A 12,241-nucleotide genomic window follows, 5' to 3' on the forward strand; every position below is an offset into this window, starting at 1 on the left:
AAAACGATGCATTTACATTTTGGTGGATGGGGGTTAAAATTACTTCTCATTTTTTCTTAAAATACATTAGTTATCAATTTTGTTTGCAGCATATCTCGCTTAGTTTTAACGTAATGGACCTCTAATGTAGCTCATTTTAAAGGCCTTTTCAAGGAATACAAAAGGTATAAGTGGCATTATACACCTAAAGTTGACCGTTTCTCTGTTATTTCAAGTTGAATACACCAATTTGAGAATGTACCAAAAAACAAACGATTTCCACCTACCATATCTTTTTTTGTATTATAACTAGAAGATTTATGAAGGCAAGTGTCTCTTTATTTTTTATAACCTACAAAAATGTTTAATATGGTTTTTTACGTTAGATGCATAATGTTTAAGGTATTCGCAAAAAACCGTTCGAAAAGGTATTATGTTTCAATGAAAATGGCCAATTTTTAACCACGAATATCTCAAAAAGTATTGAGTTTAAAAAAAATTATAGAAGAGTTTATGCTTACAATTAGGTTCTCTAGCGAATTCCGTGGTAATTTTAACCAAAAATTGTTCCACCCCTAAGAAGAGGTGGGAACCACCCCCAAGATAAAAGCACACATCGGCATAGGATAGACTTTGAATTAGGAGATAAGTAGAGGCTACGCCCCAAATTTCATTAAAATCCATGCAGTATTCGGAGGTAATTGCCTATTCTTGCTCCCATTGACTGACTGGCGTATGGATTGGATTAAGCCGCATGTACAAGACAAACAACACCTCCTATGATAACTGTTTCCTCTGATGAAATATCTCTGATGAAGTAGGTATATCCTATTTGTTCATAGACAGATTTTCTTTCATTTTAATCCAGAGCGCCTCAAGAAGCATCAACAGACGCACGCAAATTTCACTGAGGATACTCTATCATTAGTTCTTACCACTTATAATACGTTCTCTTTCATTTATCTATCAGTAATAATTATTATTTCAACTACGTTCGTAGTGTTACTTTTCTCTTAGCACAATTTGGAGCCTTCAACTAGTTGTTTTACTTTTTGTCTTTTCTACTTCCTCCCCTTGAATGCAGATTTCCGGACAATCTAGAGGTCTTCCAAGTCCTTATGAACAAAATCACAAAAAATGTAATTAGGGAAGCCAATCCCGAAAAGATATAAAGGTAGAGATAATAATGATGGCATTTTTCCATAAGATTAATGAATAATAATTTTCGAAATAAATGATAATACTTACAACGAGAGATACACCCAAAAGTTTTTTTGATTAGATTATTCTTTCTTTACGGCCCTCATCATACCAGGTGGTGAATCATCAAACGGGCCATAGGAAACTCAATGGGAAATTTTAAATTGTTGAATTACTGCTTCCCTGATTATTTTATATCAAAAGTCTTGAGAAACTATTTATAGAGAATTGAAATCTTTATTAGAAACAACTATTAGATTTGTTCTACGAATTAAACACATTCCGAAAATATACATTTGCCAGAGTACTACATATTAGTCCAATTTATGGACCCCAAAAATATGCAAAAACAGTTTGCCACTCCTATCCTCGGGCTTCCCCCTACAACCATCCATAAGGATTGTAAAAAATGGCAAAAATCGCGCAATTTTTATTTACTTAACAGCTCTATAGAAACATACTTCATTTGCGACAAACTGCAAAAACTGGGTACGAAAGCTACCCATTTACCTTTAAGCGCATTTTGGCTTATGTCGATAGGACACCCTAATCAAAAGATATCGAATTTTTACCGTTGATACACATTTTATTTAAATAATTTTATTTAAAACATTTACACATTTTATTTAAAATACTTGGGAAAACGTCAGGAAAGAAGTTTGAGGATAAAGAGACTTGGTGGTGGTCAAATGAAGTACAAGGAAAAATAAAAGAGAAGAGAAAATTATATAAAAAGTGGCAAGAAACCAGATCGGACATATATCTTCAAAACTATATGGTCGCCAAAAAGGAAGTGAAAGTAGCAGTAGCAAAAGCTAAAGCAGAAGCGTATTCAAACCTATACGATCAACTTGATACCAGGGAAGGCGAAGCAAATATATATAAAATAGCCAAACAGAGAGCAAATAAAGCAAGAGATTTTAATCAGATTAGATGTATCCGAGATGAAAATAATAAAATACTAATTCACGAAAAGGATGTCAAAAAGAGATGGAGAAAGTATTTTGACAGTTTATTAAATGAAGAATTTAACAGACAGCCTGTGGAGTTAACGGAGACAGTAACAGCAAAGGTTACCAGAATAACAAACGAGGAAGTGGCTCAAGCGCTTCAAAAATTAAAGAAAGGAAAAGCAGTCGGACCAGATGATATTCCTGGGGAAGTATGGAGAGCATTGGGAGAGACAGGAATGTCTAGAATTGGGAGGAATTGGGAGACAGAGACAGTTGGCTAGCAGGTCTATTTAATAGAATTATGGAAGTTGGACAAATGCCAGACGAATGGAGAAGCAGTATATTAGTACCTGTCTACAAAAACAAGGGAGACATACAACAATGCACAAACTACAGGGCTATAAAACTACTTAGCCACACCATGAAAATATGGGAGAGAGTAATTGATAGACGGATACGTGAAGAAACTGAAATATCCGATAATCAATTTGGCTTTATGCAGGGCAGATCAACAACAGATGCAATTTTCATTGTAAGGCAACTGATGGAAAAATATAGGAATAAAGAGACCAACGCTCATATGGTATTCATTGATCTTGAGAAAGCATATGATAGAGTTCCTCGAGAGATTCTGTGGTGGGCACTCAATAAGAAAGGAGTCCCTGGCGAATATGTAAAGCTCGTGGGAGAGACTGATAAATTTCAGGTGAAAGTAGGATTGCACCAAGGCTCGGTGCTTAGTCCTTATTTATTCTCATTAATTTTGGACCAGGTAACAGCGAAACTACAGGGTAGTATTCCTTGGTGCCTAATGTATGCTGATGATGTAGTGTTGATAGGAAATAGTGAAAGAGACTTAGAACAAAAACTGGAATAGTGGAGACAAGCCCTGGAGGAAAAAGGTTTAAAACTTAGTAGGACAAAAACAGAGTATTTGGAATGTTCATTTAAAGATGGAGTTACTACAAATAAAATGGTATCTTTGGATGGTGAAATGATTGTGAAAAGCAATAGTTTTAAGTACCTGGGATCGGTATTACAGAGTAATGGAGAAATAGATGCAGATGCATGCAGTAGAATTAGGGCTGGATGGATGAAGTGGAAAGAAGCGAGTGGTGTGTTGTGTGACAGAAAAATTCCAATGAAGCTGAAGGGAAAATTCTACAAAACAGCCATAAGACCGGCTATGATGCACGGAACTGAATGTTGGGCAGTGAAAAAGAAAGAGGAACAACGAATGCATGTGGCGGAAATGAGAATGCTTAGATGGATGAGTGGAGTGACAAAGAAGGATAAAATTAGAAATGAGTATATTAGGGAAAGTCTAGGTGTGGCACCAATTGATGCCAAAATGAGAGAGCATAGGTTAAGATGGTTTGGTCATGTTCAACGTCGAGACGTTAATCACCCAATACGAAGAATAGCTGAAATGCAGATTCCTGGTAGGAGTAGGAGAGGAAGACCAAAGAAGACCTGGGCGGAGACGATAAGGCAGGACATGTTGGTAAAGGGGATTAACATTGATATGACCCAAGATAGAATTGTGTGGAGAAATGCAATTAGGGAAGCCGACCCCGCATAGGGATAAGGCAAAGAGAATGATGATGATGACACATTTTATTTAAAAAATTGATTTCGAGTGCATAACTGACGCTCAAAATCGCCAATCGCTTCCGGCAGAACGGTACTTTCTACACAAAAAGTGGTAATAAACATTTTTTGTCAAAATTATCTTAGCTATATTTCTTGTTTGAAACATTTCTTTCTACGGCATGCCTCCCTTCGAGGTGGGTTTTAGGGGGAAACTCGGGGGTAGGAAAGGAAAACTTTTTGCATCGTTTTCGGGGTCCCAAAATTAAAAATTTCAGCAAAATTCAGCTTATTCGTGTGGTTTTTGGAGGTCAAATATCTATCGTTTTGACTAAGAATAGGTACTGTGGCAAATGTATTATATTTTGCAAAATTTTGGAATGTCTCTAATTCGTTGAACAATTTTAACACCCAAGTCTATGCCAAAAAAAAAACATTTTAACATATTTGGTTTTAATACATTATTATTTCAGTCATATAAAAATTGTTTCTCATGACTTGATGTAAAATAATTAGGGAAGCAGGAATTTAACAATTTAGAATTTCCCATTCAGGAACTCGTTGTGACTACAGAAAATGTAGGTTTAGATATAAACATCTCAAAAACAAAAATACTGACAAAGGGCCTAGCCGGGTAAGATGATGAAAAGTGCCCCTAACTCGATGCGAATTCCATATAGGTCAACGTTTAGCATATATAGTGAAAAGAACTTTCTGAAATTTTTAGCCCCCTAGGTGGTCATGTGACCCACCTAGAGCCTAATTAGGGTTTTTATGTTTTTATTTTTTATCTCAGCCGCATCGAGAACTACCGAAAAACTTTAAATAGGAAAGTTGTAAGCTTTAAAAAGTTCTGTTCGAAATAGCTATTTGCATAACAAGGGAGGAAAGTGCTACTTTTCCTCCCGAGAATGAAGTTTACTGCCCGACGCGTAGCGGAGGGCAGTAATCATTCAAGGGAGGAAAAGGCATTTTACTCCCATGTTATACATATGGTTTTTCCACCTTCCCCATATAACAAGTCATTTTTTCATTTTTACTTAATTTAATTATGTAACTAACCAACAAAATTTATTAGAACTAAAACTAACAAGTAGGTACAATATAACTGTCAACTGTCAAATATAAGTCAAATTATTAATGTAAACATTGTTAAATCAAAATAACAATTTACTGTTTTTTACCATTCTGCAAAATATAGTGTGTTTTATAAATAAACGTTAAAATGTATAGATACTTACGTAATAAAAAATAGATATTGTACAGGTCGTCAATAAGTTATACATCATGAATGAAATACCATGACGTCACTTTTACTTTTCCTCCCTAGGGAGGAAAAGTACAACTTTGTTCCCTACAATCAGGTCCGGAAAAGTATACTTTCGGTAGAGGTAGGTGGAAATTTTTTTTTAATTTTTGGCGGAAAATTTAAATTTTAGAACGATTTTAAAATTTTAAATGAGTACCTATAAAAAAATAACTAAGACATTCGTTTTCATGGAAAAAATATATAACGTGTATTTTTGCACAATGTTTAACCTTGAATTTTTTCAAATTTTTAAAATTGGTGAAACGCACATTTAAAAGTTAAAAACCGCATTTTTTCGGTTTTTTTTTCGTTTTTGATACAATTTTATACATATTTTTCAAAAAAGGTAACACCGTCACTAGAATAGGTAAAAAACTGAAAAATAATTGGGGTTTGCTTAATGAAAATTTTTTGTAACGCCATCCATTTTCAAGATACAGGTCGTTGAAGAAAACAAAATTTTACACATTTTTTTACGATTTTGCCGAAACTACTGGCAATATTGTAATAAACTTGGCGGGTTTTAAGAGGTAGTTATTTTGCATGTTTTGACATACAACTAAGGATTTGATATTCATCATTGGCGCGCATAGGGGTAATGGTCTGAAATTTTCAAAGAAAAAATATAGTGCGCCACTAACATATTTCAAATTAACAATCGTTTTTGAATTCCTCGTTCAATTTATGACAAAAAATCTATCTTCCTATTTTTTCATACGATGCGCCATTTTAGAATAAAGATGCCATAAAGAATTTTAACTGTAATAATGTCAGTATATTTTTTACGTTTATATCTTGTTTTTGACGTTTATCATTTAATTTAGTGACAGTGACATTAGCGCATTTTGTTTATGTTAATTGGAATTTATAACTAACATTGTGTTTGTTTTTCAAGTTATCTTGTGTTAAGTATGTTATTGTCCTTTTCATGAGCATTTTTCAGTGCGTAACAAATGATAGGAAAAAGGGTAAGTCCGTGATAATACACATTTATGACATTTATTCTAACATGACATTTTAGTTAAATCTGACAGTTATCCAGGAGCGTCATTTGAAATTTTGCTAGGGGGGGGGGCAAACATTATAAATACAATACATTATATATGCAAACATAATACAAAATTGATCGATTTTTTGTAAATTTCAGTCATTTTCAGGCAATCATCAGGAAATTTCATTTCAGGGGGGCAAATGCCCCTTCATTTTTCCCAAATATCACTAGATCGTCTGCGTATGCACACTCTGAGATCCACACTGCTTCTAAATTTCTATGTCCGGCATATAACTTTAATGTTTCTGCTCTAGTTTCTTTAATTATGTCATCCAAGACCATGTTATACAGTATGGGGCCTAGGACTCCTCCTTGACGTAGCCGCTCATTTACTATAAACTCTTCGGATTCCATATTATCGGTTCTGATTCTGTTCCTTGTATGTCTATATATACTCATAATGGCTTGCCTGAGTTTGATTTTCACACCTTTCTTTTTCAAACATATGTCAATCACCTTCCTTGGAGTACTATCAAATGCCTTTACTAAGTCTATAAATGCTTGGTATAACTCGGTGCTTGAGTTCCGTGCATTTTGTATTAATTTCTTGTTAGTAAAAATGTGATCTTGGATGCTTCTGCCTTTTCTAAATCTACTCTGTGATTGTTCCATTTTAGAATCAACTTCTTGTAAAAGACGTTTTTCTAGTATTCTCTCATATACTTTGGATGGGATGCTCAGTAGTGTTATTCCTCTGTAACATTCGCTAATTCTGCTACATTCGCGTCTATCTCCTTTTTTGAAAATGGGTAAAATAACTCCCACTTCCCAATCTCTTGGTATTTGGCTCTCACTCCATGCCCTATTACACACTTTTGTTAGCAGTTCAATGCCCTTGTCGCCCATGTTTTTAAGCATTTCCGCTGTGATTTTATCAAATCCAGCCGCTTTACCTTTCTTAAGCTTTTGTATGATTTCCTTTGTTTCCGTTATAGTTATTTCGTCTTGAATTTGGTCTTCCTGCTCTACCTCTTCTGGTTCTTCTGTGATAATATCTACATCGTTTTGGATATTCAGTAGATCCTCGAAATATTGCTTCCACCTCTCTAGGATGTGGTCATTGTCATGAAGTAAGTGTCCTTCTTTGTCCCTTATTTGCTTTGGTGTTTGTGGAGCCTTCTCGATTCTTAAATTCTTCAGGGTTTTAAAGAATAACTTTTCGTTAGAGTGGCAGTCTTCGTCCATCTTGTTTCCGAATTCTTCCCAACTTTTCCGTTTCGCTGCTAGTACCATATCTTTGACTTTGATTCTTTGCAGTTTGTATATTTGGTAGTTGTCTGCGGTTTCGTTCCTTAAATAATTTTTCCAAGCTATCTTCTTAGGCTTCACTTCTGCTTTTATTTCATTGTTCCACCAGTTTGTACACTTTTTGCTTCTGTTATTTCTTGTTATCCCGCATACTTGTTTACCACTTATATATTTCTAATATTATTATATAATTAAAAAAAATATTTTTTTTATTATGGCGCCATCTATCGACAACTAGAATAACTAGAATAAATGTTGTAAATGTCTGTAATCACGGACGTGCCTTTTTTTCTGTCACATACAATTTAAATGCGTTAGAAAAAAATCGAAAAACAGTGACGCACTGAAAGATGATCATGAGAAAAAGAATATAACATATTATCTATAGTTATATATTATTATATTATATGTATAGGGGAACATGGGTAACAATGAGACACGGGGAACAATGAGACACCTATATTTCTGGCTACCTATGCGACTTTTTCGTCAAAATTTTGGCATGCGCGCTTTAGCTTTTATGTAAGGACCACAAGGTTTCTGTTTGTAGGCATCCCACATGTTTAGTTTCGTTCCGACCGGCAGTGAGTGTTAATATTTGACCAATTCTTTTTTTGTTAAAGGTAGGTATTTTTGAATTTTAAACGAAAAACCTGTTTTCTTTCATTTTTTGGCGAATGGATAATATGCAGGGCCTTATTGTTTGATAATTGGAGATATTTTTTCATTGAATCGATTAAAGGTTAGGTTGAAATTAATTTTTGTTGTTGTAAAGGTCGTTTGGGTAACAATGAGACATTGCTTGTTGGGTAACAATGAGACATGTCGCATTGTATCCCATAATGTAAATTATTTTATATCTTAATTTTAAATTAATTTTTGAAAAAAAATGACGCGAAATCCTCCTAGGAAATTCGACAAAGGACCAATTGCGTACAGCTGTAGATGCTGGATCCAGCATCAGAAGAGTAGCTAAGGAAAATAACTTGAAAGTTTTAGACATTGGCAAGAGAATTGAATTACTATTATAACTTTTCCTCCACATTCAACGAACAAGTTGCAACCTCTGGTTTTAAAAGTCTTTAAGCCATTTAGTTTGGCTTACAACGCTGCCAAAAAGACATAAAAATGATTTTGCCATGTCCTGTTAACTATGGCATAACAAAACGCTTTTTATTCATTTGAAATTAAGTTCAATTTAAATATTCAGCAAAATTAATGTTTATGTTTTTCTTATATTACAATAAGGTTTAGTTTATTTATTTCCGAAAGGCAGAAAAATTAATGTTTTTTTTTTATTTTATTATTATTGGATCACGTTTTGCTCAGTTCTAATATTCAGTAAGTTTTTCTTATATTATTATTAGTTTTAGCTCATGCTGGTGTTTTATAATAAATAATTAAACATTTGATATATTTTTTTCATTATTTTTCTAATGTTTTGCATAAAAAATTGCACTTTTCAAATAGTGTCTCATTGTACCTCCGCTATGGGTAACAATGAGACAAAGGACATTTTGATAGAATATTTTCTGTATTTACTTTATTTATCATTTTTTGCATTATATTCTATTCAAAATTATTTGTAAATACTTATACCATCATGTAAAACTCAAAAAATAAATATTATTTAGCTTAGTTTCTAAAATACTAAGCTCCAAAAAAAAAGTGTCTCATTGTTACCCATGTTCCCCTATAGTTAAATGTAAATATACATTATAACTATATAATATATGAAATACGTCCACCGACAACAGCCACTTCCTATTTATTAGATTCACTGACAGTAGGTACAAATTTAAGCTTATAATTTTTCGGAAACGAATAGAACTTATATTGACTATTTCTAGTTGTATTTTTACAATAAATAAAAATTTAGTAATAGTAGGCAACCAATTATTCAGCCACGTACTAGGGGTAAATAGCATTTAGGTAGTTTTGTAAATTATTATAATTTAAATCTCGAGTAGTTGATAATTAAATTATTTACTAATTAAAATAAATTAAAGGTCATAGAAAAAGTATAGTATTCTACTCGCATGTAATGGCTATTATTCACTCTGATGAATTACGACACTCACCTACGGCTCGTGTCGCAAATTTCATCATCTTTAGTAATAGCCATCATTACATGCTCGTTGAATAATATACTATTATTTTTTGCAGCAAAACGGCGCGTCGTATGAAAAAATGAGAAGATAGTTTTTTTATCGAAAATTGAACGAGGAATTCAAAAATGATTGTTAATTTGAAATACGTCAGTACTATCTTTCTTTCCTTGAAAAGTTCAGACCATTAGTCATATGAGCGCCAATGATGAATATCAATAGGGCTTTTCATCGATTGTCATTTGTTTCGAGCTTCTGTCATGTGTCACAAAATATTAATATACCTACGTCATACGTCTTTGGTTTGTATCATTGGTATATGTCAATAACGTATGACGTAGATATATTAATATTATGTCGACACATGACAGAAGCTCGAAACAAATGAGTATGAATGAAAAGCCCTATTCCTTAATTATATGTCAAAACCTGCACAATCACTACCTCTTAAACCCGCCAAGTTTTATTACAATGTTGCCAGTAGTTTCGGCAAAATCGTAAAAAATGTGTAAAATTTTGTTTTCTTCAACGCCCTGTATCTTGAAAATGGATGGCGTTACAAAAAATTTTTATTAAGCAAACCCCAATTATTTTTTAGTTTTTTACCTATTCTAGTGACGGTGTTACCTTTTTTGAAAAATATGTACAAAATTGTATCAAAAAACGAAAAAAAACCGAAAAAATGCGGTTTTTCATTTTTAAAGGTGCGTTTCACCAATTTTAAAAATTTGAAAAAATTCAGGGTGAAACATTGTGTTAAAATACACGTGATATATTTTTTTCGAGAAAAAGAATGTCGTAGTTATTTTTTTATACTCATTTAAAATTTTAAAATCGTTCTAAAATTTAAATTTCCCGCCAAAAATTAAAAAAAGACAATTTTTCGGACAGAACTTTTTAAAGATTACAACTTTTTTATTTAAAGTTTTTCGCTAGTTCTCGATGCAGCTGAGATAAAAAAATAAAAGCATAAAAACCCTAATTAGGCTCTAGTGGGTCACATGACCACTTAGGGGGCTAAAAATTTCAGAAAGTTAGTTTCACTATATATGCTAAACGGTGACCTATATGGAATTCGAATCGAGTTGGGGGCACTTTTCATCATCTTACCCGGCTAGGCCCTTTGGTACCCAATCAGAACATCAGTACCTGTTGGTGGAAAAGAAATAGAACTCGTAGATATATAAAAATCCTTTGACATGAAATTACGATTGGCAGGGATAACCAAACTCATGAACTGAGGAGAAGAATCGGTCTTGGGTTGGCAGCATATGAAAAACTCAGAGAAACTTTTAAAAGTGAATGAATTTTAAAGAGAAAGATATTTGATCAGAGCGTCCTGCCAGTCTTAACATTCGGAGCAGAAACACTTACCTTAACTAAATCATCAGCTACCACACTAAGAGTGACACAGAGAAGAATGGAGTGGTCGATGTTGGGAATAACTCTGAAGACGAAGAGATCAGAAGAAGAACAAAGGTAACGGACGTCATCGAAAGGATAGCCAGACTAAGATGGAGATGACGGGCAGGACACATAGCCAGAATGACAGATAAGCGATGAACAAAGTAGAGACCAAGGAAGACAAGGGAAGCGTCGGTCGACCGCCTACAAGATGGACTGACAATTTAAGAAGGATAAATAAAAACTGGATGAGAGTGGCGCAGGATAGACAGGGTTCAGCAGTAGACTTTTGAGGCTGGATGATGATGATGATGATGATGATGATAATTTCCCATTGAGTTCCCTTTGGCCCATTTGACGATTCACCACCCGGTATATAACAATGTGCACAGGGCCGCGCTTAGGTCAATTGACGCCCTAGGTAATTCTCTAGTAGCCGCCCTTCAAACATGTACCTACCATTTTTTGCGAAAAAAAATTGCAGAAATTTTTATTTAAGTAAGAATAATACATTAAAAATGGATTTAAACTACGATGTTTATAACCTATAACAGAAAAAATCGTCACTCCAGTTCGATCACATCAGAGAATTCTTTTCAAAAAAAGACTTTTCAAAAAGAATTTTTTCTTAACAAAATCGACAAATTGTTAACGCATTCTTGCGTCATACTTGCTGAGAAATTATTTTTAATTCTTGACATTTTCGAAAATGACCTTTCAGCGGACACGTTGGCAACTATGATGCACAAATAAATGTGCAAAGCAGTGTCAAAATTAGGGAAAATATCTTTCAATCCACTTAGTGCAGTCACTGAAGGTTTTCACCTCCGATTTCGTTGAACCTCCATCGATTTTCATGAAAATTGGTGAGTAGTTAGAGGATAGCTCAAGGAACGCAGGTGGATTGATGCCAACTTGCGCTTTTACCGTGGTGGTGGATGCCACCCCTTCTCAGGGGTGAAAATTATTATTTTTTAAATAATACCATAAATCGATAGAGAGACAAATTCTAAGCAAAATTTGTTATATAAAGTTATTAATATAAATCAATACTTTTTAAGTTATTAAAGATCAAAGATTTTATTTTTTCGTAAAAAAAAATGAATGTTTTAAAGCTGTTTTTTACGTATAACCCAAAAACTATAAGCTTTTGTTATTATTACCAAAATTAAAGATAATGAAAATCTGAATACACTCCTTAAGTATGCTTAAATAACGGGAAAACGATGCATTTTTTAAAATATACCTGTAAAATATAATGATTTCAACAATTTTGACCGGTTTAGAATTTATATTTTTGAAAAAAAGATATGATTTAAAAAAATCAGAATTTTTAAAATTCTCGTAATTTTTATTTTCTTTTGATAATAACTCCAAAAATACTCAATATACGTAAAAA

General features: G+C 33.4%; 1 protein-coding gene across 1 annotated transcript; it reads left to right on the forward strand.

The window, feature by feature from the left end:
- Positions 1–3,026: 3,026 nt before the first annotated feature.
- LOC126884835 (uncharacterized) lies at positions 3,027–3,561 on the forward strand (the record flags this gene model as incomplete). The annotated part of the gene is made up of 1 exon (XM_050651134.1): positions 3,027–3,561. A coding segment is annotated over exon 1 (456 nt), but the record flags the coding sequence as incomplete, so codon positions are not given.
- Between the last annotated feature and the right edge of the window lie 8,680 nt (positions 3,562–12,241).

Source organism: Diabrotica virgifera, chromosome 1 (assembly GCF_917563875.1).
Source record: "Diabrotica virgifera virgifera chromosome 1, PGI_DIABVI_V3a".
Lineage (NCBI taxonomy): Eukaryota > Metazoa > Arthropoda > Insecta > Coleoptera > Chrysomelidae > Diabrotica > Diabrotica virgifera.